A 27,995-nucleotide genomic window follows, 5' to 3' on the forward strand; every position below is an offset into this window, starting at 1 on the left:
GTTAATTTCTGGGCTCTCTATTCTGTTCCATTGATCTATATGTCTGGGTTTTGTTTTTTGTTTGTTTTTTGCTAGTACCATACTGTTTTTATTATTGTAGCTTTGTAGGATAGTCTGAAGTCTGCAAGGGTTATGCCTCCAGCTTTGTTCTTTTTCCTCAGGATTGCTTTGGCAATTCTGGGTCTTTGGTGGTTCCATACAAATTTTAGGATTATTCTAGTTCTGTGAAAAAAATATGGGTATTTTAATAGGGATCACATTAAATCTATAGATTCCTTCGAGTAATATGGCCATTTTGACAATATTAATTCTTCCAATCCAAGAGCATGGGATATCTTTCCATTTCTTTGAATCATCTTCATTTTCCTTTATCAGTGTTTATAGTTTTCAGCATATAGGTCTTTCACCTCTTTGATTAACTTTATTCCTAGGTATTTTTTTTAATGAAATTTTAGACAGGATTGGCTTGTTGATTTTTTGTGTGATATTTCATTGTTAGTGTAAAGATATACAACAGATTTCTATATGTTGATTTTCTATCTTACTACCTTGCTGACTTCATTTATTAGTTCTAATAGTTTTTGTATGGAGTCTTTGGGGTTCTCTATATAGATTATCATGTCATCTGCAAATAGTGACCATTTTACCTCTTTCTTTCCAATTTGGATACCTTTTATTTCTTTTTCTTGTCTGACTGCTGTGATTAGGATTTCCAATACTGTGTTCAGTAGAAGTGGCAAGAGTGGGTATCCTTGTCTTGTTCCTGAATTTAGTGGGACGCCTTTCAGCTTTTCATTGTTGAGAATTATGTTGGCTGTGGGTTTATCATAAATAGCTTTTATTATGTTAAGATATGTTCCCTCTATACCACTTTGGTGAGAGTTTTTTTTTTTTTTAATCATGAACGGACAATGAATTTTATCAAATGATTTTCTGTTGAAATGATCATGTGGTTTTTGTCTTTTCTTTTGTTAATGTGGTGTATCACATTGATATGTGTATATTGAACCATCCTTGTGAATCTGGAATTAATCCAACTTGATCATGGTATATGGTCCTTTTGATGTATTGTTGGATTTGGTTTGCTAATATTTTGTTAAGGATTTTTGCATCTATATTTATCAAAGATATTGGCCTGTACTTTTACTTTCTTGTAGTGTCTTTGTGTAGTTTTAGTATCAGGGTGATGGTGGCTTCATAGAAAGAATTTGGGTGTGTTCCCTCCTCTTCAATCTCTTGGAATAGTTTGAGAACAATAGGTATAAGTTTTTCTTTGTATGTTTGGTATAATTACCCAGTGAAGATGTCCAGTCCTGCACTTTTGTTTGCTGGGAGGTTTTTTTGTTTTGTTTTTGTTTTATAGATTCTGTTTCACTTCTTGTGATCAGTCTGTTACAGTTACGTATTTCTTCTTGACTCAGTTTTGGCAGGCTGTGTGTTTCCAGAAACTTGCCCATTTCTTCTAGGCTGTCCAGTTTGTTGGCATGTAACTATTGGCATGTAACTAACTATAGAAAACTATAGTTTTCTCTTATGATTTTTTGTATTTCTGCAGTACCAGTTGTTATTTCTCCTCTTTCATTTCTTATTTTGTTTATTTGGGTCCTCTCTCCTTTATTCTTCATGAGCCTGTCTAGAGTTTTGTCAGTTTTGTTTATTTTTTCAAAAAACCAGCTCTTGGTTTTATTGATCTTTTTGGTTTTGTGATCTCTGTTTATTTCCTGTCTGATTTTTATTATTTCCTTCCTTCTTCTGACTTTGGGTTTTGTTTGTTCTTTTTCTAATTCTTTGAAGTGGTAGGTTAGGTTGTTGGAGATTTTTCTTGTTTCTTGAGGAAGGCAGGTATCGCTAAGAACTTCCCTCTTAAAACTGCTTTTGCTGCATCCCATAGATTTTTGTAAAGTTGTATTTTCATTGTCATTTGTCTCAAGGTATTTTCTGATTTCCTCTTAAATTTGATCATTGACCCATTTTTTTCAGGTTGCAGGAAAATATCTTTATTTTTTAACTTACGATCTTTATTTTTAAATATTTTATTTTTAATTAAAAATTTTATATAATTTTTAAAGATTACACTCCATTTTCTGTCATTACAAAATATTGGCTATATTCTCCGTGTTGTACAATGCATCCTTGTCTTACACCCAATAATTTGTATATCCCAGTCTCCAACCCCTATATTGTCCTTCCACACACCCACTGGTAACCAGTAGTTTGTTCTCTATATCTGTGAGTCTGCTTCTTTTTTGTTGTATTCACTGGGTTGTCTTATTTTTTAGATTCCACACATAAGTTTTGCCATACAGTATTTGTCTTTCTCTGTCGGACTTATTTCACTTAGTATAATGCCCTCCAAGTCATCCGTGTTGCTGCAAATGGCATAATTTCATTTTTTATGGCTGAGTAGTATTCCTGTGTGTGTGTGTGTGTGTGTGTGTGTACACATCTTCTTTATCCACTCCTCTGTTGATGGACACTTAGGTTGCTTCCATATATTGGCAGTTGTAAATAATGCTGCTATGAACATTGGGGTGCATATATCTTTTTGAATTCGTGTTTTTTTTTTTTTTTTTGGATATATACACAGGAGTGGAATTGCTGGGTCATATGGTAGTTCTGTTTTTAGTTTTTTGAGAAACCTCCATACTGTTTTCCACAGTGGCTGCACCAATTTACATTCCCACCAACAGTGCACAGGGATTCCCTTTTCTCCACATCCTCACCAACATTTGTTATTTGTGTTCTTTTTGATGATAGCCATTCTGATAGGTATTCCATCCCCTCACTTTCAGTCTGTATATGTCTTTCACCCTAAAGTGTGTCTCTTGTAGGCAGCATATTGTAGGTTCTTGTTTTATTATCCAGTCTTCCACTCTGTGTCCTTTGACTGGAGCATTTTGTCCATTCATATTTAGAGTAATTATTGATAGGTGTGTCCTTATTGCCATTTTAAACTTGGTTTCGCAGTTTGTTTTGTAGTTCTTCTCTGTTCATTTCTTCTTTTTTGTTTTTCCTTTTGTGATGTGATGTGTTTTCTTTTTTATAATGTGCTTGAGTTTCTTTCTTTTTGGCTTTTGTGAATCTCTTCTATGTTTTTGATTTGTGGTTACCCTGGGTATGTTAACCCATAACTACACCTACTTGCTTTTGACTGATAGTAATATAAGTTCAAACACATTCTAAAAGATCTACATTTTTTTACTTCCCTCTCCTACATTTTGTGATTTTAATGTCCTATTTTACATCTTAATGTTGCTGTTAATTGCAGTTATAATCACTTTTACAGAATTGTTTTGATTCTTTTTTAATCTGTGTACTGGCTTACTTAGGTGATCTTCAATCCTTTTACGTATGTGCTTTTCCTATTGTGATTTTCGCTTTCCTATAGATCCTTGCTTCTTTTCTATGTAGAGAAAGCCTTTCCATTTGTCTTTTAGGATAGATTTAGTATTGCTGTATTCTTTCAGTTTTTGCTTCACTGAGAAATTCTTTCTCTCCTTCTATTCTAAATGATAATCTTGCTGGGTGCAGTATCCTCGGTTGCAGGTTTTTCCCTTTCAGGACTTTGACTATATCTTGCCACTGCATTCTGGCCTGCAACGTTTCTGCAGAGAAATCAGCTGGTAGCCTCGTCGGGGTTCACTTGTAATTGACTATTTTTCTCTTGCTGCTTTTAGAATCCTCTCATTAAGTTTTGCCATTTTAATTATGGTATGTCTTGGTGTGGGTCTGTTTGGTTCATCTTGTTTGGGACCCTCTATGCTTCCCGTACCTGGATATCTGTTTCCTTCTTTAGGTTTGCGATGTTTTCAGCCATAATTTCTTGACATACATTTTCGATCCCCTTTTCTCTTCCTTCTCCCTCTGAGATCCCTATTATGTGTAGGTTGGCATGCTTTATATTATCCAATAGATCTCGTTATGTTGCCTTCACTTTTTTCATTTGTCTTCTGTCTGCTGTTCTGATTGGGTGATTTCTCTTGTTCTGTCTTCCAGATCACTTATTCATTCTTCTGCACTACTTAGTCCTCTCTTCATTGCTTCTAGGTCGGTTGTTATCTCGGCAATTGAGTTGTCTAATTTTGACTGGTTCCTTTTTATACTTTCTACTCCCTTGTTACAGTACTCTGCATTTCTGTCAATGATCTTTCTTAATTCCTTTAGCATTTTTATGACCTTTTTGAACTCAGGGTCTAGTAGACTGGTGAGGTCCGTTTCGTTATTTGTTCTTTCAGGGGGTTTCTCTTGTTCTTTTAATTGGGTGTGGTTTGTCTGCTTTCTCATTTTACTTTCTTTGTCTCTGTGAATTCAGGAGAAACAGTTATCTCCTGTGGTCTGAAGGGGTATTTGTATGTGGGAGTGTTTCCATGTAAACTGTGAGTCCAGTATTTTTGGTGTGAGGACTTTTTTTGGTCTGGATGCCAGCCACATCTTTCTTCAGTGCGCTGGCCGTTATCCCCTTGACAGGGGGTGCAATGGGCGTTGTGAGCAGAGCCTGCACTGGATGTTGGGCGGGGCCTCCTCTTTGCTCCACGGCTGTCACAGCCCTATCGGGGGGCAGGGTCTGCTGCCTAGGCGTTGGAGTAGAAGCCTTGAAGGTCAGGTTTGATAAGGCTCCATTGCCCTTAAGTGTGTGCTCTGGCCCCGAGGAGGTGAGGGGTGGGGCAATGAGGCCCGCGTAGTCACAGCACCCTACCCACTGCCTGTGCAGGCATCCGCGGTCCTGCCCCGAGGCAGGCCAAGGTCGCGTCCCCTTGTCCGTTGTGTTTGTTGCAGACCTAGTGCGTGGCTGCAGTGGGGAGTTGGCTGGCGCTGGGGCGCAGTGGCTGCAGGAGTTGAATTGTTGGTGCTGTCGCCTGGGGCCTGGGTCTCCCGGGACCTGTCGGCCCCCGATCTGGCTGCAAACTGCAGTGGCGGGGGTGGGGGCGGGGGGTAGAACGGGACCATCACACTCCATGTGTCACAGCACAAGAGGGGGCCCAGTTCCTACTCTTATAAAAATTCTCCCTGTCAGCCACAGCTACCTCGCTGAGCATGACATTTTCCGTAAGCGGCTGTTGTATGTAGACATGTTCTCCAATTTATAACAAAGTCACGTTCCTGAGACACACCTGCGTGAAAGCCTCTCCCCAAAGGAAACCATACTGAAAACGTTCATTGGTTTCGAGTCTCTGCCACGGCCCTCCACCAGCCCTCCACCACGGTGGGCCCCATAGTCTAGCTCAGGGGGTCAAGAATGTGTAGAAGTCGAGTTTCTCTTGTAAGTCGCAAGCCCGGGCCCTGGGCCAGGAGCCCACAGTCCTTCCGCTCTTGGCAGGGGTGGCTGGAAGCAGGGAGGGTGGACACCAGTCGGAGGGGCAACGGCCCTGCAGCTGCGGGGCGGTGACGCCTCAGACCCCGCCTTGGACAAGGGCAGCATCCCAGGTGGGAGGACACTGGGGGGACGGGGCCGGTGGGACCTCGGTGCTGAAGCCCTGGTGGTGACGGTGGCTCAGCCAGCTGGCACTGGGGCTCAGCAGCAGGAGGGGCACCACCTCCGACAGGATGCCCGGGAGGAGTGGGACTGAAACCCAGACACTCCCTAGTCAAGATCAAGACCAGGAACGTTCCGTCTGTGGCGTCACTTCTGCTTGCTTTTCATTTGAAAATCAGAGGGATAAGTTATCCTGCAAATAAGTTTCACTTACTACTAAAACTGAATGTGACATATGTGTGTGTTCGTGTTTGGAAATTAGGTGGTATTGCCAGTATTTGTTTCTACTGAAGTTAAGACTCGCATGACACATACTGGGCCAGTTTAAGTGTATAATTCAGTGGCCTTTAGTTCACGTTCAAAGTGCGCAGCCATCCCCTCTATCCAGTTCCAAAACAGTCTCACTAACTCCAAAAGCAAATCCCGTCCCCCATGAAGTAGTCACTTCCCATCCCGTCCCCCCAGCCCCAGGCAACCGCCCATCTGTTTTCTGCCTCCATGGACTTTCCTGTTCTAGAAAGTTCACAAAAATGCAGTCACGCAATAGGGGACCGTTTGTGTCCAGATCCTTAGGTGTTGCTGATACTGTTTACAAAGTATCTATCACCATTGTTCGTTCTGGTCAGTGCCCAGTAATTCTCAGTCTCTGTGCATGTAACGGCTTCTGATTACGAAGAAAGAAAACAAGCGATTATGTGATTTTTGTCAGACAAATCCCATCATTTTGAAGTAGCGACTAGGAAAGACCAAAGGAAGGACAAGCGACTCGGAAGACCCTCAGCAGTAACCCCAGAAGCACAGCTGAGAGGCTCGCGCCCCAGGGCCGTGCCCCGGCTTCTTCCCATCCCTCGGGGCTTAGCTGAACTGTGAGCCCGCAGTGCGTCCTGCCTGAAACTCCATCCTCAGCGCCCCACGGCTGCTCCCTAACCCGGCGCTGCGCGTCCTTCCCACCCCCTGGCTGTTCACACGTACGACGTCGCCAGTCTCTTACTTATCGCCAGTCTCTTTCTCCTAGAGGAAGACCCCTGAAAACCTGGCACCTGCCATGCTTAGTCAGTATCCCACCTGGAGGGCAGGACCAGGCAACAGCAGAGACTGAGGACATTTCTGCTGAGTGTCTAATAAATAAATGAATAGGTGATTTTATGGAGAGAAAAAGAATCCCGGCTTCCCTACGTTAACACCTTCCTAGTCCTGTTTTATGGCACAGCGCTCTTCTGAGTCCCCGGTGGAGATGCTGTGGGCAGAGCGCCTGCCAGCGTGGCGGCCCCAGGAACCTCTCTAGACGCTGCATGGGGAGTGGAGACCGCAGCCGTCAGTGGCCTTTGGTGTTGAAAACACCGGGGTGTGGGTGAAAGCTTATTTGCACTGCACATACCTAGCCTTTTATGGGTACATCCTGGGGGCGGGGAGCGATGTAAACTTGTAGACTATTGATAGGAAGTGCCACCAAACCATCAGGAGTCAGGGTTGTAAACGCGGTGAAATAACTCTGAAGCATGACCGTCCAAGGCCAGGACCCCTCCTTCAGGATGACGTGCTGCCCTGTTGCACTTACCGGACCTCCAATTCCCTCCATGCTGACAGGAGAGTGAGGCTTTTTGAATCTCTCTGGGGCCGTATGAAACTGTTAATTTTTCTTTCTAAATGGAAAGAAAATGCGTGTGCGTGTGTTTTCAGGAAACGAGTCTAGTCCACTGCGCGGGTTTAAAGATCCTTTATTATGGAATCAGTATGTACAAACTCTAACAAGAAAATAATGAGTCACGGGGTATCAGCCTATTTACAGTGCTTTTGTGTTTTTTACAAGTTTTTTTTTTTACAAGATTACTTCTCCCTAAATAACATAATAGACACACACAGAAATCAAACATTTTTTATTACATACATAAATAAATATTGACTTTAAATGACCTCTCTAAGGGACATGATTTCTACAGGCCATTCGGATGAGAAGGTAGCCGTTGTGTTATCTGCATACTATAATTAAGTCGAGAAAAAGTCCTAACAGCTTTACATACAGACCTCTGTTGATCACCCTGTGAATGGTATAACTTGCTAAAATGTTCAGTAGAGGTAAGAAGCTCAGTCTGGCCATGCAAAACCGTAGATAAGAGTCGCCATCTTTATGCATTTATATTTTAAATGAATCTTAAAGTACATGCAACAGATGTTTAGCCTTTGTGTTCTGGTCACGACGTCAAAGTTTGCGTAACAAGATTGAGATATTTGCAATCGTAGGAATGAGTAAACTTGAGGAACTCCACAGCACACGGTGTAAGAAAGGGCATTATGTAGATAAGCCGTTATCACAAATGACACTGACCGATTCGTAGGACAAGATGAATATTTGTACTCACGTGATACAGACACAAGTCCAAATTCAGCCTTTTAATCGGATTTTTCAGTGTTGATAAAAGATACAATCAAGGGCTTTGAAGTCCAGTGTAATCACTTCCCAGCCGTTCCTACCCCTGCGAATTACTGGGTTCCTCATACAGGGCAAATTCTCATCTGTTCAGTAAACATTACGAAGCAGTGATTCTCAGCTGGGGGTGACCTTACCCCCCAGAGGGCGCGGGCCGTGACTAGAGAGCTTGTGGCTGTCACCCCCTCGGGGAGGTGCTCGTGGCAGCTGCTGGGTGGAGACCTGCGTTGAGCGCCCAGGGGGCGGGCCCCTCGAACAGGGAAACGTGCAGCCCCAAATCTCAACGGCGCTGCGGTGGAGAAACCCTGCTCTATAGATTGGGTATAGGTTCTTTCAGCTTTCTAGGACGTAGATCTATTTTTCAACTTTGAATTTTGTTTAATAAACATTTCAGAAAATTACCTGTCATAAATATATTAAAACACTAGATGACGTGAAGGGCACACATTCGTTTATAAAAATTGCTGCAGAGGCCACTTAGAATAAGGGGTAGATGGGTAGAAACCCACCACTGAGGAGTGAACGTTCTGAGTAAAAAGAGCGCGTGTAGCCTCGATATACATGGAATTAGCCACCTGTCTTTGATGACGTCATATGTTTGACGAGCTCAGTTTTTTAAAGAGTAAATACTATCAGTTAATATACTTTTTCTCACGTGAGAGAAATGCATCTAATTTCCATAAAACGTATCAGAGAGTCAGCCACTAAAACTATGTTTTAAAATAAGAAACAGATCTTTTTAGCCCTTTATTAGGGCACTCAAATGTTAAAAATTCAAAAAGTAGTAATTATATTTTTGTTCATTTGACTATTATTGAAGATTACTGAAATTCGTAAAAGAAACAGGTTTCTCTCATTGCCTAATAGCATTTTCCAATAATACTAATAAAATTTAAATTATTGAATATTATAGCAGAATGAAATGCTCATAAGAGCTGCTTCAGATTTTTTTAAGGAAGGTGTAAGCTACAGAACCTTTATCTGAACTGAAAATATATTTGCTCAATGTCTCTTACCCAGACAAAAGAAACATAATTAAATTTTATAAAGTTAAGCTTATTTAATAATTTAATAATATCTTGTATCTATGTATATACTCCTGCATTTTAAACTATACAACAGTACAAAAATTTGCTGGCACGAATACTTGGTGGATTTCTTCATGACAAATTAAGGTAAAAGATAAACTTGTAGCCAATAATGTGAAGTTTTCATTTTTGAAGTTTTAAGAATTTGAAATTCAGATGCTGGGAATGGCACTAGAGTAGATCATAGTTTCGGAGAAGATCTCTGTGTTTGCTCAAGCTCAAGGGCGTTTGAAATGAAGGCTGTTCCTGTTCTCTCCATTCAAAATTTGGAACTCTTGGAACCAGGTGATTTCATGACACCCTGTGCTAAAGTCCATCCCAGGCCACGTTAGGAGCTGCAGAAAAACAGCCGGAAGCGCCGTGAACTTCTGTTCTGAGATTTCCCACGGAGCCGCGTGTCCAAAGCTGCAGAACACTGTCTGCCTTATCGACTTTTAGACAGTTTTAACGCACGGGAAGCAGTTTTCAGTATCCTTTCAGGGATCCATGCCTACAGACTGTGTTCCCTAAGGCTAGGCATCGATTTGGTAACAGACAGAGTCTGTCTGCGTTCTGCATGGCTTCTGCTCTTAGAGTGGGAAGCCTCACAAAAGCCAACACGTTCTCTCTCCTCTTCACCCCACCAGGAGCAGTCAGGGCGCCCGCAGGCTTTCAGGAAACGTAACAAAACGACCAGTTCCAAGTCCCACCATGAAAACCCAAGAAAAGTGTACTGAAAATTTCCTCGTTTTACTTGTGTAGGTAATGAAACGAGGAAGCCTATCCTTTAAAATGTTCAAATTTTTAAGTTGCTCTTTTCTCATAGTGTCAATACTGACGGGGAAAATAGGTGACCCTAATGATCTGTAAGAGAACTGTGTCTTTATCCACCACTGCTGAGCTGGGAAAACAGTTTCTTCAGAGATCCGTCCTCAAGGTGTGCGTGTGTGTACGTGTGAGTCTATGAGTGTGTGTATGTGTGTTTGCGCCTGTGTGTATACACACGGAAGCACGCAGACGCACATACATATGTGCCTGTTTCAAAACATACATATGGGTATTCCCTCGAGGAAAAAACTGTATTAAACTAAACATTTCTGGTTTAAGGCTGCCGCGACATACCCTGCAATACTGTAGACTGACAACGTGTTTGACTTGTGTTCATGCTCTGAGGGCTTAGCGTGGAACCTGGGAAATTTTTCAAATAAGGTATAATAATACATCTGTAGAGTAAAGGAAGGCTAGTCAAAGGCAAGTAGCTGTCCTTCTCCACCAACCAAAGCCCTTCTGCCTTTTCTACATTACGGACAGTATTCTACCACGTAAAAGAGCTTGCTTTCGTTAAGAAAAGGCAAATCTCAGTAAAGACTTGAAAATATTCAGTCGCTGGGATTCCTTCATTTCAAGCAAGAGGTTTTGCAGTGTCTTAGATACATGAAAGCTGCAAAACAAAGCACGTCGGCAACCGTTTCCCACATTAAGGAAAAGCATAAATAGCGTTTCAGGGAAATCTCTCACAGTACGGGATGAAATATTAAAAAGCATCCCCAGAAAAGACTTTTAGTTTCTCCAAGGCAGACTCTGGATAGCAGCGTAAGGCACTGACTCCTTTCTGCTGTGGATGTCTTCCCTAAACCCTCATTGACAGGCTGCGCTCTTCTTTGCCTTGGTGGAAAATGAAGCTTAGGTGCTGGACGTGGGAACATTTTAAGTCTAAATTAATTGGCATATTTCAGGTCACAAGTTTTCAGCTAAAAAATCACGTGATAAAAATCATCTTAAGTATTTGAATAAATAGGGCCAAAAAACCGTATAGTCTTCAGTCGATTTTGCAAACCAAACCAGTAATTTAATTTTAAACTGTTTATTGAGTAACGTGACGCTTACTGTGTGTACGCTTAGCATGCTTATTACGTGTATAAACTGTGTATTTGTTACGCCGGTTTCTCTTGAGAATTTGCCGCTCTAAATTCAGGGAAGTCTCAGATCTGCAGTAATTCACTTGAGATCACAGCTAAACCATGTATGGAAACAGATTTTGCAGTGAAACAGGCCTGGCCTTCGTGTTCTCTCCATTCTCACAGGAAACTGTGTCCACGTCCACCGTCTCACCACTTGTCCCTGGTGTCCAGGCGCGTCCGAGACAGACAGAAGCGTTTAGTGCAGTAAAGTTAGATGGGGCGGGAGGTCCTATGGGAAAGGCCTGGTGCCCCCGTAAGCGGGCGCGGCCGGTCCTCGAAGCTCTGCGAGCTTACAGGCTCGCTCGGGGTTCAGACATCTCCGGGAACAGGTCAGTATCTTTCTGGAGGAGGCTTGTAATGGTGTGAATGACGGTGTTTCAGGTGGGGTCCTAGGGAGACAGAACAGACACATCAGTCGGTCGTGACGCTTTCCCCGGCTGGGTGAACGGACAGTAGGAACGCGCTGACTGCGGTGAACGCCTTGGCCCCGGGCCCGTGCTCCCTCCCGTCCAGGTCCCTCCTCTCCCGGCTCTGAACGTGCAGAGAGACAGACATTCACTCTCCCTCTCTTCTCTCTGCCTTCCCCCCGCGCTTTGGTTCCCTCCCTAACGCCAAAAAAATCACAAGAGAAAGAAGACAAGCCCCTTTCTTTAGGCTCACAATTATATAAGCCAAAATACTTTGCATTTCCTCAAGAAAGTTTAAAACTTAACCCATGCTCTTATTACACAGAATTTCAGTGGAGGCACATGGGGACCGCATTCACCCTTATAAGCATAAGGGGCCATCGAGCTCGTCCACGGGATGGTTTTTTCCTTTAAATTCGAAGTGCAGAAAGCTACTGGGGGGCAAATTTGATCCATCATTTTTTAAAAAACAAGTAAAACTAGAACGACTTCGCAGTTTTCTTAACACATAAACTTAAAAAGCCATGTCAAAGGTTTAAGCTAGAAAAGCAAAGTGCATAATTTAAAAACCAACAAGAGGCTCATTGTTTTGAAACAATACGTGACAATTATTTTTAACGTAGCAGTAAGTCAAGTAGATTGATTTGGGTCATGTTATGAAGAAAATTCATGTTATACAGATTATAGTAACAACGTATGTAATAAGAAAATAAGGTCCGTAGCCAAATGCTGTTTGCTATTTTGTCATATTTGAACATCTTAATTTAAAAACCAAAAATTCAGATTGATATGAGACGATAGATTTTCTTCCCTCCCATGTGTATCTGTGGTTAAAAGACAAGGAGAAAGCATGCATCACGTAGGGAAAAAAATGGAAGTATGGAAAAGGAAGTAACAGAAAGGAAGGCGGGGAGGGAGGGGGGAGGGAGGAGGGAGCAGGGCCAGGAAGCGTGTAAGGTGGGCTGCGGGCAGCAGGCGTGGCCGCCAGGAAAAGCACATACAAAGGCCTGGAAGAAGTTCAGGTTCAGAGAATTCCCTATCTGTAGGAATCTGCAGTGATCTGTTGATTTTCGTGTTTTCAGCAAGACTTTCTCTGTGTCCCCAAAGCTGGCGGGGGGCCCCCGGCACTCACTGTGCACAGCCGAGGGTGGGAGGTCGGGGGTCCGGAAGGTCCTGATGGTGGCGGGTCCTTCCCCGCCTGCGGTCAGCACCTGCACCTCCAGGCGGTAGAGGGTGGCCGGCCGCAGACCTGGCACCGTGAGCACGGAGCGATCCTGAGGGGGGACAGGAGAGGACGCGCCCGTTAGGCCCCTCTCGACTACAAAGCCACACGACGGACTCTCTCATTCTCTGCCCGTTTCCTCCCGCCCGCGATCACCGTGTAAACGCGGGTGCAGTTGCCTTGACACCCCAGCGTGGTCGGTCGAACATCTGTCCTTGTTTGCTAGAGTCCTGCCCTGCTGGGCAGCCTCGGCACTGAGAGCCCAGCTCTTGGCAGCCGGGGACACTTGCAGAGTTAAGATGGGCCGGGGCCAGTCTCGGGGCTCACCCCCGGGACCGCATTTTGTATTCCTCAACCCAGGCCTTTCCCTTGGTTCAAAGTTTTCATCTGCACATCTTGTGGTGTGAATTCTTGGTAATCCACATTTCCGCAAGCGAGCCAACTGTGTTCCTTAAGATGCAGTATCTATCTGTCAATGCCCATAGCCAACAGTGTTTATTTTTATGCCAACACATTTTTCTCAAAACTCAATAAAAGCTAATATATACACACATAGAAAAATTACTTTCCAATTCCATGGAATTTTTCCTTCTGGGATTTAAGGGATTTTTTTTGTTTGTTTTTTCTTTTTCTTTTTGGAGCAAGAGTTGGATATTCTAAGGGCATTTTTAGAGCTGGTAAAAGCCTGTACATGGGTCTTTTTGTTCAAGCCAAGGAATTAGTGGCCTGGAAGACAGGCCAACTCATTATGGGCTCTGGCCACATTTGAAGTGGGGAAACGGAGAGAAAGAAGAAGGTTCTCTTAGCTAATTTTCCCCCAAATTTAACCCTTCAAACAGGGCCTGTGCACTTGGGCCAGAGGGACACGGGCTTCGCAAAGGAGAAGAAAATGGTTACGCCGCGTGCATCCCGTGTCGACAGGAGACGTGTGTTGAAGAGGGGCTCTAGTAATCACAGTTCATCTAGACGACAGTTTGTTCACGGCAACACTTGTGTGGTGTCTTTCAGTACCTGCGAAATAATACACTCGGGAGAAGACAACACACACACGCGGCTCAACAACCGGCCCCAGCGTGATGGGACGTGGGCGCCAACAGTGAGTAACCACCCGACGGTGCGGGTGCCAGCCCGAGGGCCCGGGAGGGAGGGGCACCCACCGCCGGGAGGATCTGGGACTGCAGGATGAGGCTGTTGGGAAGGCCGTTCTGCCTGCTCTCGGTCGTGACCTCGGCCCACGTCACGTGGAAGCCGGTCACGGGCCGCTGGACGGTGGCCTTGCTCAGCTTCCAGGAGAAGCGCCCTGTGACGTTCGTGTCCTGGACCACAAAGGAGGCCGACAGGTTCTCAGGTTTGGCTTGCACTTTGGAATGAACGTGACCTGGAGCAGCGGGAAGAGGAAGGCCGGGTCAGGGGATGGAGAGCGCGAGAGGGGCCCTAGGCAGCAGGTACGTCCCGTGGGGTTCGGCCGGCGGCCTCGGGAGCGCCGGGTCAGAAGGTCGCCCCGGCAACCTGTGCGGAGGCAGGCTCAGCCCTGCACCTCTGTGCCACGTGCTTCCGCTCCCTTGGGCGCTACGTTGAGAGTCCTGCTTTGGGGGTGGAAGACGGAGGAAGAATTTTGTGATCTGGCGGGACGTGGCCACTTAGAGGACAGGAGAGACTGCAGTGAGACGGGTGAATATTCACGGTACTACAAGAGTCGTCGGAAGTTACTAGAAGGCGCTCAGGGGTCTGCGCCTGAGAATAGCTGCCCCCGTTTTAGGAGAGGCTTGGGAAGCTAAAGACGGGGCGCTCGGAAAGCGTGTCGAGGTGACGCCCACGGCAGAGGGCCAGGATAAAAGTGAGATCACTTACATAAAGTATGCCAGAGCACAAGCAGGACACAGACCCTCGGCTTCATTTCTAAAGGGCTGACACGCCAGCAAAGGCTGTCCGCCAAAGCTGTCGCAATGAGGATGTAATACGTGCCTTCATACGCATGTTACCTCCCAAGTGCGCCGTCACTGCAGTTTAGAAAGGGGGATACTCTGGGGTTGTAGGCTCTTGTGAAATGCGGTCTGGAAATGTGTACAGTTGCTGACATCACAGCCGCAACCTTGGAAGTTCGCGTGAAACGTACCTGCGTCGCCGGGGCAGCTGACGTGCTTGTGGCTTTTGCCCTTCAGAGCGGAGCACGGTGGGGTCGTAAAGAAAACGGTTTCTGCTTTCAAGCGGCCCTTTGGCCGTGTGGGTTGGACGGTCACCTTGTATTTGCAGGAAAATGCCAGATCTTGAAGAATCATGTAATTTTCCTAGAGAGAGAGAGAATACGCTAACAGTAAACCTCACGAGGGTACGAAATTGGCAGGAGAGGAACTCCTACCTCCACCAAGGCTGTCTTCCTATATATGGGACGTGTGCAACACGGCTCTCATAAAAAGTGCAAAGGAGACAGGGGCCCTGCTTTCATTTATTACAACTGTGAGAGGCTCCCATGGGTTGGGACACAGGCTCCAGAACCCGACAGGAGGGCAGTGCTTCCACGTAAGCAGCCGACTTGCAGCCCTCACGAGCAGCCTCGGGGAGCTGGCAGCAGCAGGGCGAGGTGGGAGGCAGCGCGGTGGGTAAGTTGTTAATATAAAAAAAGCTAACTCGGGCTTCTCTGAGACACAGGCGTGCTTTAGCTGTGAGTTTTTCCTTACGGAAAGGAAGACACTCTTGAGCAGTGTATTGCCTCCGCTGCTGGGAGGGCTGTGATTGCTGCCGGCCGGAACTTTGCGATTAAACAGGATCACGAAAACCAGACTCAGCTGCGGGCGGAGTGAGAGGCTGAGGGTATAACCTTACGCTAACGGGAGAGCTGACGCTGACGGGCCTAACGAGCTTGTGCGAGGCTTCTTCGCCTTTGGGTGTTGGGTGTGCGTGCCCGTTCTAGGCTGGAGTTGTCAGGGCTTCGTGCACATGTACGAGAGCTGCAGCAGAAGCATCTCTGGGACCCTTAAAGGCAGAACATCACAGGACGGGCCGTATCTTTCATTACCTGGACGAGTGGGTGGAAGTTAGGGATGCAGCAAAGGAGATGCTGAACGATAGTGCCGTATAGAAATTCCCTGGGGGAAATGAGACCTTTTAGGTCATTGTGCCGAGTCAAAATCCAGAAAACAATTCAGAGCTTTCGTGCAATTAAGATGAGACACCCAGAGGCTGGCAGCGTTTCCCCTGTGTCCTGGGAGCTCCCCGCGAGCTGTGTCCTGAATGTCTGCATCTCAGGGCCCGCCCTGTGCTGACTGATGACGTGTGAGGTTGTGAAGGGCCGAGAGATGAGTGAACAGGTGACCCTGTGTCTCCCGCTCCCACCTGGTCATGGGTCCCTTAGGGAGCCCGGTGAGGATGAGTTACCCACTGGACACACGGCCTGCACCTCTCTCTGTCCAGCTTTGTCCCCCGATCAGGTGAGTCTAGAAGCCGTTCAGAATCCGGCATTTCGGCCACCTCCTCACCTGGGTCACGCCCGAGGATGCCTCCGCCCCGGTGGATGCGTTGTGGGCACAGACTTCCGGAAACCACTGCACGTGATAGCGACTGACACCGGGATCTGTAAGGTCAACATCGATCAGCAAGAAAGAACAGCCTGCAAGTCACGGTGCGCGCAGCCCCAAGTCCTTAGAGCACGACAGGCCAGGAAGGAAGGACAGAGTCCTGCAGGTGATCCAGAGGAGGTGGGGCTCCCAAAATTCTGACTAGAGTCGGGGGAAAAAGTAATAAGCCATCAAAGGAAAAGCGAATTGAAATACGAGAACCAAAAAGAAAAAAACAATTAGAAAAGTCATAGCAAAATGACTCCACAGAGGTCTTGAGAATAACCTCGCCATGGTGTCCACAGTAACAAATCCCCCAACAAAGGGTAACACTCAGCAGCCATTCTCTCATTTCCTAGGCTATAAGAGAGACTCGTCTCAAGTCTCTGAATCCTACATTTTTCTGACGAAGCTGATGGAGAGGCTGTCAAGCCCAGGCAGGAACAAAAGCCTTTCCCTCGACTTGAAGACCTGGCCCTTCAGATGTGCTCCATCTCGAGCCTTGCTGTGACAGGGCCCCCTCATCAGAAGATACAGGGTGAACAGCCTCCCGGTGACTTAACGGTAAGTGCATCCTTGCAGTGCGTGTGTGCGATCGCTACGGAAACAAGGCCTGCTCTCAAAGCCGGCCCAGCATACGGGCTCCTTAAACGTTTCCACTTCCAGCTGGAGCAGCGCGTTTTCTGCACGTGTCTTTACTTTGGCCGACCGAGTGGAAAAAAAGACACCGTGATGAGAAGCCGGTCACTGAGTGTGGGAAAGGAGGTCCGGGCAATCCTGGGCTTAATAATCACCCCAGTTTGTTCCGGGTGTGAAAGGCATCGCTTCCCTGGGTGATTAGCATCTTGTCCGAATGCTCACGCCAAGTGTTTGATGGAGGTTTTCCGAGGGGAAAACTCTTGGATGACATTGGGTGGTTCTGGTGGGAACTTGCTGCGAGCACTTTGGAACGAGAAAAGAAGAACTTTCAATCTGAGAAAATAAACAGCAAGTGGGCACCAATGGTGTTTAGCTAAAAGGGGAACCCTCTGACTAGAGGTTTTTAACTCTTTACGTGGGAGACATCAAGGGCTTCTTTTTAAGAAAAGAATAATTGCACGTTATACATTAAGGCTGAAGTCAGTCATTGAGTGAATTCAAATCCTTTCTTTCAGGCATCGTAGTGAAATAACCTCCCAGGAGCAGCTGCTCTCACGCCTCTTAAATCCTAAGGGGGCTGGACAAGTAATAAAGTACATGAGTCAGGTCTCAGTCAGGTTGGAGGGAGATGAGCCTCCAGCTGGACACGGAGGGCGAGAGAGGTACGGCGTCCCGACAGAGGGTGGCGACTGTCACTGCAGCGCTGGCGCAACTCACAGAGGAGGTGACCTCGCGGGGGAACCTGGAAGGAGGTTGGCACTGGGCCTGGTCGGTGTGGATAACGGGGGGCAGGGCACCGCCCCACACAACTGTCTGCCACGACGGAAGCTTCTGTATGTGGTGACCCCTCGTCACCACACTGCTGCTTAATCTTAAATCAATCACTGACATCAATTTCAGATTCACCTGCTCCACGGGGCTCGTGGCTCCCATAGCGGACAGAGTAGCAAGTTCCAAAGGCGGGCACACGGCAGGGCTGACATTCTCTGGTCCGGAGCAGCCGGGGCTGGATGCCAGTTTGATGTGTCATTGATACCCGTGGCTCCAGGTCTCCTAAGAACCCCACACACGTCTGACAGCGTAATTGTGTTTCCATAAGAGGACGCACCGAGCAACACGTCGGAGCCCTCAGCTCTCAACGCCGCCCTGCCCGAGTCCACGCCTGCTCTCTCTGGATCTGCCACCTCCGTGAAGAATTTCACCCAAGCCCAAGGCTTTCCAAGGCGGCTCTGCGTTTCTACCTTCACCTGAGCTGTTCCCTGGAGGAGGTGGTGTCCCCAACTTCCTGTCCCATGTAGATGCTTTTCAAACTCAGCGCTTCTGAAACCACTCCCTTGATCCCTGCCCTCAACTGCCCTTGCGTTCAGCTTGCCTCTTATTTAATCACTCCTTTTTGTTTTCTGTATCTGTGATGTTCTGACATCTTGCAGCCTTGCGGACCCTGCCGGGACCGCCCTCGCAGGGTGGCCGCTGCCCCGTGCAGACCAGCCGACCCAGAGCCCCTCCCCAGCACCTCCTCTATGGGGCCCTCACACTCTGGGCCACCACCCTCGTCACCCCAGGGCCAAGTAGGTGGGGACAGCCCCTGAGCCAGAGCCCACCGAAAGGATCCAGACCAGCCAATCCTGAGACCATCTTGCCTTTCCTACTTGCCAGAGTAAAGGCTTCTGAGCACAGTTTCCTGCTTCCTGACTGACCCTGGTGCCTCCCCACGTGGCCCGAGTGGCGTGGAGGGTCCCCCTCCTGGGAGCCGTGACTAACAAACTACCTCTCAGTGGCCGTTGTCTCTGTTGCCTTCACCAAACCCGAATAAAACCCACTCCTTTAGAACATGATTAAAATGAACAGGCTGTCTTTTAAGCAGTCCTTCATGGCACTTTTTCAGACACATATACACAGCAGTCCACACTCCTCCAAGCTTAATCAAAAACTGGCATGCGTTTCTCACGCAGGTCTACACAATCGGTTCTCGTTATTCACACAAGTGAGGGTTTAGAAAATCACCGTGAAAGCAGAATTAGCAAATCTGGGATGGCTGTTTCTTGGAGAAATACAGTGTTTGTTAGTTTCCCGTGAGCTTCTGGTCACCACACTTTTGCCAGCCAGTCAATACATAATCTTATTTTATGTGTGTTTTTCTTTTTTAAAAACTTACTATTTAATAAAGTCATAATTAACTGTAATATTTCTTTACTTAAAAAACTCTAGTTGAAATTATTTTCATGATCCTGGGTAGCAGGACAGTAAATTGCTTTTGCTTTCAGCCTCACAATAACGCCTCCACTGTACTTTTTTTTTTAATCCATCACCATCTCAAAAATGACAAATTTAGACACTGTTTTTACCTTTTCGGAACTTCATCACACACTACCAATGCGACTAGCACCTCCCAGGCAGCCTCATGTATCAATCGGCAAAGGCAGCACTCCACCACTCTGCTTGGGGCCACTTTAACCAGAACAAATCTCTCCAACAAAAAGCAAGGCAATGCAACACAACAGACCAGAAACCCACGGCGCTAAACAGACCGGGCAAAGGATGTGTCGCCAGCGTGAGAGTGGAAACGAGAGGGCAGCGTCCCCTCAGCTTCAGGTGGGAACGTGTACGTGGGGCGACTCAAGCCCATCGCCACTCCCTGCACAAGCACCCCCACAAAGGACCACACAAGCGCCCCCCAGGACTGCTGAGGGGCTACAAGTAAACCTTAGTGACTACACGAGTCTTCAAATACACACTCTGTGAGCAGTGAGCAGCCACTGTGTCTCCTTTCATTTTAAAATCAGTAGCATAAGGTAGCGTTTTTTTTTTTCTTTCGGTACGCGGGCCTCTCACTGCTGCGGCCTCTCCCGTTGCGGAGCACAGGCTCAGCGGCCATGGCTCACGGGCCCAGCCGCTCCGCAGCACGTGGGATCCTCCCGGACCGGGGCACGAACCCGCGTCCCCTGCATCGGCAGGTGGACTCTCAACCACTGAGCCACCAGGGAAGCCCCCTCCCTCTTCTTAAATGCCTTGCCCGCCTCGGCTTCTGCCTCAAATCTCCCTGTGTTCTCCAGCTCCTCTGGGCACTCACTTGCACTGACCTCTAGCGCATCGCCCCTCTTTGTGCTGAAACTGGAGTTCCTTCGCGCCCGGTCCTGGTCCCTCTTCTCCCTAGCGGGTCCCACCCTTCTTAAAGAACTTATTAAGTCTACGTCATTCTGGCCCAAGTACTACTTTACAACTGTACAGTGTTTTACCTATAATACTTGCTTACAGACACTTGTTTGCAGTGACTTTGCTTAGTTGTAAATAATACTGTTAGCTTGTTTCCATATAAATATTCCAGTGAATTACTAGTAAATAAGCAACCAAGTAACCAAGAAGCAAGCAAGGGAAAAAAGTGCTTCTGACTAACTGACTAATCCTTATTTTGAATAAACAGAGACTAAAAAAATAATAGAAAAGATCAAAGAAACTAAAAAGCTCGTTCTTTGAAAAGATAAACCAAGTTGATAAACCTTTAGCCAGGCTCATCAAGAAGAAAAAGGGAGAAGGCTCAAATCAATAAAAAAGGAGAAGTTATAACCAACACCAGAGAAATAGAAAGAATCCTAAGAGGCTACTACAAGCAGCTATATGCCAATAAAACAGACAACCCAGAAGAAATGGACAAACTCTTAGAGAGGTACAATCTCCCAAGACTGAACCAGGAAGAAATAGGAAATATGAACAGACCAATTACCAGTACTGAAATTGAAACTGTGATTAAAAAACTCCCAACAACCAGAGTCCAAGGCCAGATGGCTTCACAGGCAAATTCTGTCAAACATTTAGAGAAGAGTTAATACCTGTACTTCTGAAACCGTTCCAAAAAACTGCAGAGGAAGGAACACATCCGAATTCATTCTGTGAGGCTGCCATCGCCCTGATACCAAAACCGGCCAAAGATACCACAAAAAAAGAGAATTATAGGCCAGTACCTTTGATGAACATAGATGCAAAAATCCTCAACAAAATACTAGCGAACCAAATCCAACAGTATATTAAATGGATCATACACCATGATCAAGTGGGATTTATCCCAGGGATGCAAGGATTTTTCAATATCCTCAAATCAATCAGTGTGATACACCATATTAACAAACTGAAGAGTAAAAACCATATGATCATCTCAACAGATGCAGAAAAAGCTTTTGATAAAATTCAACATCAATTTCTGATGAAAACTCTCCAGAAAGTGGGCATAGAGGGAACCTACCTCAACATAATGAAGACCATATATGACAAAACCACAGCTAACATCATACTCAACGGTGAAAAGCTGAAAGCATTTCCTCCAAGGTCAGGAACAAGACAGGGATGCCCTCTCTTGTCACTTTTATTCAACATAGTTTTGGAAGTCCTAGCAACGGCAATCAGAGAAGAAAGGGAATCCAGCTTGGAAAGGAAGATGTAAAACCGTCACTGCTTGCATATGACATGATACCATACATTAAAAAGCCCTTAAGATACTACCAGAATACTACTAGAGCTCATCGATGAATGCAGTAAAGTTGCAGGATACAAACTTAATATACAGAAATCTGTTGCATTTCTACACACTACAACAAACTATCAGAAAGAGAAATTAAGGAAACAATCCCATTTACCATTGCATCAGAAAGAATAAAATACCATTCATACTCTGGTTTCTCTTCAGATCATATAAATCTTTTGCCTTTTACTAAAGATTTCCGTGGAGAGGGGGAAAGAAAAATAAGAATAAGATACCTAGGAATAAATCTACCTGAAGAGGCAAAAGACCTGTACTCCAAAAGCTATAGGATGCTGATGAAAGAAACTGAAGCTGACAGAGATGGACAGTTATACCATATTGTTGGACTGGAAGAACCAATATTGTTATAATAACCATACTACCCAAGGCAATCTACAGATTCAATGCAATCCCTATCAAATTACCAATGGCATTTTTCAAAGAACTAGACCAAAACATTTTAAAACGTCTGTGAAACACAAAAGACCTCAAAATAGCCACAACAATCTTGAGAAAGAAGAACAGAGCTGGAGAAATCACAGCTCCCTGACTTCAGACTATACTACAAAGCTACAGTAAATACTAAGGTACTGGCAGAAAAACAGAAATATAGATCAATGGAACAGGATAGAAAGTCCAGAAATAAACCCACACACTTATGGTCAATTAATCTATGACAAAGGAGGCAAGAATATACACTGGAGAAAAGACAGTCTCTTCAATAAGTGGTGCTGGGAAAACTGAGCAGCTACATGTGAAAGAAGGAGATTAGAACATTCTCTAACACAATACACAAAAATAAACTCAAAATGGCTTAAAGACTAAAATATAAGTCATGACACCATAAAACTCCTAGGATAGAGTATTGGCAAAATACTCCCTTACATAAATCGTACAAACGTTTTCTTACGTCAGTCTCCCAAGGCAATAGAAATAAAAGCAAAAATAAACAGATGGGACCTATTCAAAATTATAAGCTTTTGCACAGAAAGGAAACCATAAACCAAATAAAAAGATACCCTATGCAATGGGAGAAAATATTTGCAAATGATGCAATCAACAAGGGTTTAATTTCCAAAATATACAAACAGCTCGTAGAGTTTAATAACAAGAAAACAATCCAATCCAAAAATGGGCAGAAGACCTAAATAGACATTTCTCCAAAGAAGACATACAGATGGTCAACAGGCACATGAAAAGGTGCTCATTATCGCTAATTATTAGAGAAACGCAAATCAAAACTACAGTGACGTACCACCTCACACCAGTCAGAATGGCAATCATTAAAAAGTCTACAAATAATAAATGCTGGAGAGGATGTGGAGAAAAGTAAGTCCTCCTGCACTGTTGGTGGGAATGGAAACTGGTGCAGCCACTATGGAAAACAGTATGGAGTTTCCTCAAAAAACTAAAAATAGCACTACCATATGATCCAGCAATCCCAGTCCTGGGCATATATCCAGACAAAACTATAATTTAAAAAGATACATGCACCCCTGTGTTCGTAGCAGCACTACTTACACTAGCCAAGACATGGAAGCCACCTAAGTGTCCATCAACAGATGAATGGATAAAGAAGATGTGGTACAATTATACAATGGAATATTACTCAGCCATAAAAAAGAATGAAGCAATGCCATTTGCAGCAACACGGATGGACCTAGAGATTGTCATACTAAGTGAAGTAGGTCAGACAGAGAAAGACAAATATCATGTCACTTATATGTGAATGTAAAAAAATTATAAAAATAAAATTACTTACAAAAAGAAACAGACTCACAGACTTAGAAAAGAAACTTATGATTACCAGAGGGCAAAGGGGGTGGGGGAGGGATAAATTAGGAGTTTGGGATTAGCAGATACAAATGACTGTATATAAAGTAGATAAACAACAACGTCCTACCTTATAGCACAGGGAACTATATTCAATATATTCTAATAACCTATAATGGAAAAGAATGTGAAAAAGAATAGACATATATATATGTAATACTGAATCACTCTGCTGTATACCTGAAAGTAACACAACATTGTAAATCAACTAATACTTCAATAAAAAGTTCTTTGTTTTGGGGAAAAAAGAGGGAAAGAAAAATGAAAGGACACTGATGCCCTACACTAGCTGCTTACAACAATAATCAAATCTGGGTAAAAGCTAGAGAAAGATGAAACAGTATAACTCCTAGGAGATAAGGAGAGTATCTTTGTGACCCTGGCATAAGCAAAGATTTCTTAAACAGGACACAAAGAGCGGTAAGCCTCAAGGAAACAAAATGATGAACTGATAATCTCTAAAAGTAAGAACTATTAAGAATGTGAGAAAAATAAAAGTAGAAAATACTAAGATGAAACCAGCAGATGACTCATATACTCCACATATAAAGGACTCTTGCAGGACAGGCTGGCTAAACAGTTGAAAAGTGCTTTGAAAAACAGGAACTCCATTGCCAGTAAACTTATGAAAAGGTGTTCAACGCCTGGATGACCAGAAAAATGCAAATTCAAACGGCACTGAGCCATCACGTCACACGTACCGGAAAGGCTCAACTGAGAAAGACAGAACATGCCTCATGGGGGAAAGCATGTGGGGCAGTGGGAACCATCTTACCCTCCTGGTGGGAAAGTGCATTGGTCCAGCCACTTTGGAAATTCTCAGTATCTTCTAAAGGTCATCATCCTCTATGATCTAAGAATCCCACCCTCTGTGGGGGAATAGGTACACGTGCATCAACAGACATGTCATAGGCTCTTCACAGCAGGGCCATTCTGAATAGCCCATCCCTGGAACAAACCAAATCTCCATCAACTGCTGAAAGGATCTGAACAAACCAAATCTCCGTCAACTGCTGTACCAGGGACGACTATGCAGTGATATAAATGGATGAATCACGGCTTCCTGCAACAGGACGGACAGGTTTCCCACATGCAGTGTTCACTGTGAGAAGAGTAATGCAAACTGTATGATTCCATCTGTATACATTCAAATACACGGAAAACAAATCTTCAATTTTAGAAGTCAGGAAATGGTGGTTACTATTCTGTGTTTAAGATGTTTGCACCTCCCCTGTGTGTACATTTTCATTTCCTTACATGAGATGTGTACATTTTCAGTATTATATTAATATGTTGTTTTCTTAATATGTCATATTGACATACAATTCTAATTTGAAATTGATAAATACACTCATCCTTTGGTACCCACTGGAGAGTGGGGATTGGATCCACACCCTGGATACCAAATTCCAGGCTGCTCGAGTCCCACAGTTAGCCCTTCGTATCTGTGGGTTCTGCATGCTTGGATTCAACCAACTGCCAATCTTAAACATAGTACACAATCCACAGTTGGTTGAATTCGCAGATACAGAACCCACTGATGTGGAGGGCTTGACTGTACAATAGATCAAATAAATTTTACAATTTAATATTAACTTAAAACTATCATTAAATGTCATAATATGGATATATTAACATAAGTTAATAATATTCAATAAATAAAATTTAAATTAACATATGATAGTAATAAAACATTAACATGATTGGTAATGTTATTTTAGCTAGAGAATGAATTTCAGCAGCTTGGAAGAAAATTCTGGAACAAGAAGAGCTCCAACACCAATATCCCCAATGGCTCGTGAGCCGATACCCTGAGTAAAATAGCACTTCAGAAAAATAAGAAGAATTTTAAAAACTGCATTCTTGAAACAATCTATTGTTTTTTGCTTAAAATAGAGTTTATGTCTTAAAATGCACAAAAGTGATAAAAATGTACGTCAAGTAACTAAAAATACTATTTCAATAATGCAAAATAAATATTCTAAGAGTACAGAAAACAAAGAAACAAAAGGAATTTATCCCGAAGATAAAGAGAAAAAAGAATCTATTCTAAGGGTGACTGTTCACTGCAGTATTGATTATAAGACGGAAATTCTGAAGGCAGCTAAATGTTTGACTATAGTGGAATCATTATGGCATAAGATCCATCAAGGCAGCCATTTTAAAATGTTATTAAAAATACCAACAATATAGAAAGCAGATTAGTATTTTATGAAAATGTGCTTTACAAACACACACATATACATATAAAACAACTGAGTGAGAAACAGAGGTATAGGAGACTTCTGAAAGAAAATCCAGTAAAATGCTATTTCTATGAAATGATATTGAGAAGAGAATCGGCTCTTTTATTCTATTTTCCAAATTATTTGCATTATAGGTCTTCTAATTTAGAACAAGAATTTACAGTGCAAAATAATGACTGTCTCAAGTGTTTGGGACACAAGATCAACCTTCTTAGGAAAGACATGAAGACAGGTTAATATCCCTGAAATGATCAAATGTAAGCAGAAGATTTCAGTATGTGATACAGATTCCTGGGAATCAGAGGCAACCCATTCAGACTTCAGAAGAGCAAGGTATTTAATAATGATTTTTTAAAAAGCATGTGTTTTGTTCAGCTACCGTTTCCTTAATATCAATAGTGTGGCTCGACGGTGATGTTTGCACAAGCACCCTTACATCACAGCGCTCTTCAATGCAAACAACAAATATAAAACTCTTAGAGGAAAACATAGGCAGAACACTCTCTGACATAAATCCCAGCAAAATCATTTTGATCCACCTCCTAGATTAATGAAAATAAAAACAAAAATAAACAAATGGGACCTAATTAAACTTAAAAGCTTTTGCACAGTAAAGGAAACCGTAAACAAAATGAAAAGACAACCTACGGAATGGAAGAAAATATTTGCAAAGGATGTGACTGACGAGGCATTAATCTCTAAAATATACAGACAATTCACGCAGCTCAATATCATGAAAACAAACAACCCAGTGAAAAAAATGGGCAGAAAACCTAAATAGACAGTTCTCCAAAGACATACAGATGGCCAAGAGGCACATGAAAAGATGCTCAACATTGCTAATTATCAGACAAATGCAAATCAAAACTACAATGAAGTATCACCACACCCCCCAGTCAGAATGGCCATCATCAAAAAGTCTACAAACAATAAATGCTGGAGAGGGTGTGGAGAAAAGGGAACCCTCCTGCACTGCTGGTGGGAATGTAAATTGATACAGCCACTATGGAGAACAGTATGGAGGTTCCTTAAAACACTAAAAATAGAACTACCATACAACCCAGCAATCCCACTCCTGGGCATATACCCTGAGAAAACCATAATTCAAAAAGAGTCATGTATCACAATGTTCATTGCAGCTCTATTTACAATAGCCAGGACATGGAAGCAACCTAAGTGTCCATCGACAGATGAATGGATAAAGAAGATGTGGTACACATATACAATGGAATACTACTCAGCCATAAAAAAGAATGAAATAATGCCATTTGCAGCAACGTGGATGGACATGGAGATGATCATACTAAGTGAAGTAAATCAGACAGAGAAAGACAAATATCATATGATGTCACTTATGTGCAGAATCTTAAAAAAAACGACACAAATGAACTTATTTACAAGGCAAAAACAGACTCACAGACTTAGAAAACAAACTTATGGTTACCAAAGGGGAAGGGTGGCCGGGAGGGATAAACTGGGAGATTGGGATTGACATATACACACTACTGTATATAAAATCGATAACTAATAAGGACCTGCTGTGTAGCACAGGGAACTCTGCTCAGTACTCTGTCATAACCTAAATGGGAAAAGAATTTGAAAAAGAATACACGCGTGTATGTGTACAACTGAATCACTTTGCTGTACACCTGAAACTAACAGAACACTGTTAATCAACTCGCCTCCAATATAAACTGAAACTTAGGAAGAACAACAACAAATGAACAGAAGCATGTACCCACCTTCGGTCTTCTTCCAGTACACCTTCACTTGTAGCTGGTTGTCCTGATAGAACGGAGCTCCGATTTCCAGGAGGCGCGTGGGCCGTCGTCTTTGAAACGGAGGCTGTATTTGCATCACACTTTTTCTAGTTTTCCCAAGTTGTTCTTCTACCACAAAGCACAACATTCTGATTTACTTGTTAAAAATAAATCTGTAACCCGATAGTAATCCCAGTGTATTTGATTTCACTCTGCTATTCATCCGTATTTAGTGCCTGACTTTTAAAGTAAAATGTAATGTGACTACACGTTCCTTCCAGCTCAAGTTGATGACACCTCCCCCTTCATCACACGCTGGAATGCCTACCTAAAAGTAGACTGTATACATTACACGGGATCCCCCGAACTTAAATTGGGAATCAACATACATTCACCAGCCCGGAAAGATGCTCTGATTTCAGTAACAGGTGGAAGTAGTATTTCTCACGATAGACAGACTTCTCTGCGGTTATGAAGTAAATGAAGTAATATTAAAATACCATTTCATGAAAACAGTATAGGTAGCTTTTCACAGAAGTACCAGCATGTTACGTTCCTCCATCTTTAGAGAGCCAGATGAGAATTTATACGGCTTAGCAGGAAGTATACCAAAAATTCCTGCCCTCAGATCTCTCCTTTACCAGTTCACTGATTTTAGAAGTTGTACATTTAGAAATTCCGTCCTTGGAGACAAGACTTTTCTGCTTTCAGAATTCCAAGTAGCCCTTTGAGAGATAACAGCTTAAGCTGTATTGATTATAAAGCAGTCAGAAATGTGTTATCAAAACTTTTCCAATAGAGCTGTGAGGTCTGCATTCTTGAGAAGGTGGGAGGAAGAGGGAGAGATGAGGATGAAGGCAGAGCAATGCTGACCTGCGGTGAATCAGGAGAA

The 27,995-nt window shown here is 43.9% G+C and overlaps 1 protein-coding gene and 1 pseudogene across 1 annotated transcript in view; one reads left to right on the forward strand and one right to left on the reverse strand.

The window, feature by feature from the left end:
- Positions 1–11,259: 11,259 nt before the first annotated feature.
- The window catches only part of ANOS1 (anosmin 1), a 189,199-nt gene continuing 172,463 nt past the window's right edge, over positions 11,260–27,995 (reverse strand). The window contains exons 9-14 of the mRNA XM_065901097.1: positions 27,086–27,232; positions 16,035–16,129; positions 14,675–14,846; positions 13,716–13,936; positions 12,469–12,610; positions 11,260–11,318 (exon numbers count right to left, since the gene is read on the reverse strand). Of these exons, the coding sequence (XP_065757169.1) occupies positions 11,260–11,318; positions 12,469–12,610; positions 13,716–13,936; positions 14,675–14,846; positions 16,035–16,129; positions 27,086–27,232 (836 nt within the window). The remainder of the gene's footprint in view (positions 11,319–12,468; positions 12,611–13,715; positions 13,937–14,674; positions 14,847–16,034; positions 16,130–27,085; positions 27,233–27,995) is intronic.
- On the forward strand, positions 21,410–21,519 carry LOC136143173 (U5 spliceosomal RNA; annotated as a pseudogene).

This window comes from Phocoena phocoena, chromosome X, assembly GCF_963924675.1.
Source record: "Phocoena phocoena chromosome X, mPhoPho1.1, whole genome shotgun sequence".
NCBI lineage: Eukaryota > Metazoa > Chordata > Mammalia > Artiodactyla > Phocoenidae > Phocoena > Phocoena phocoena.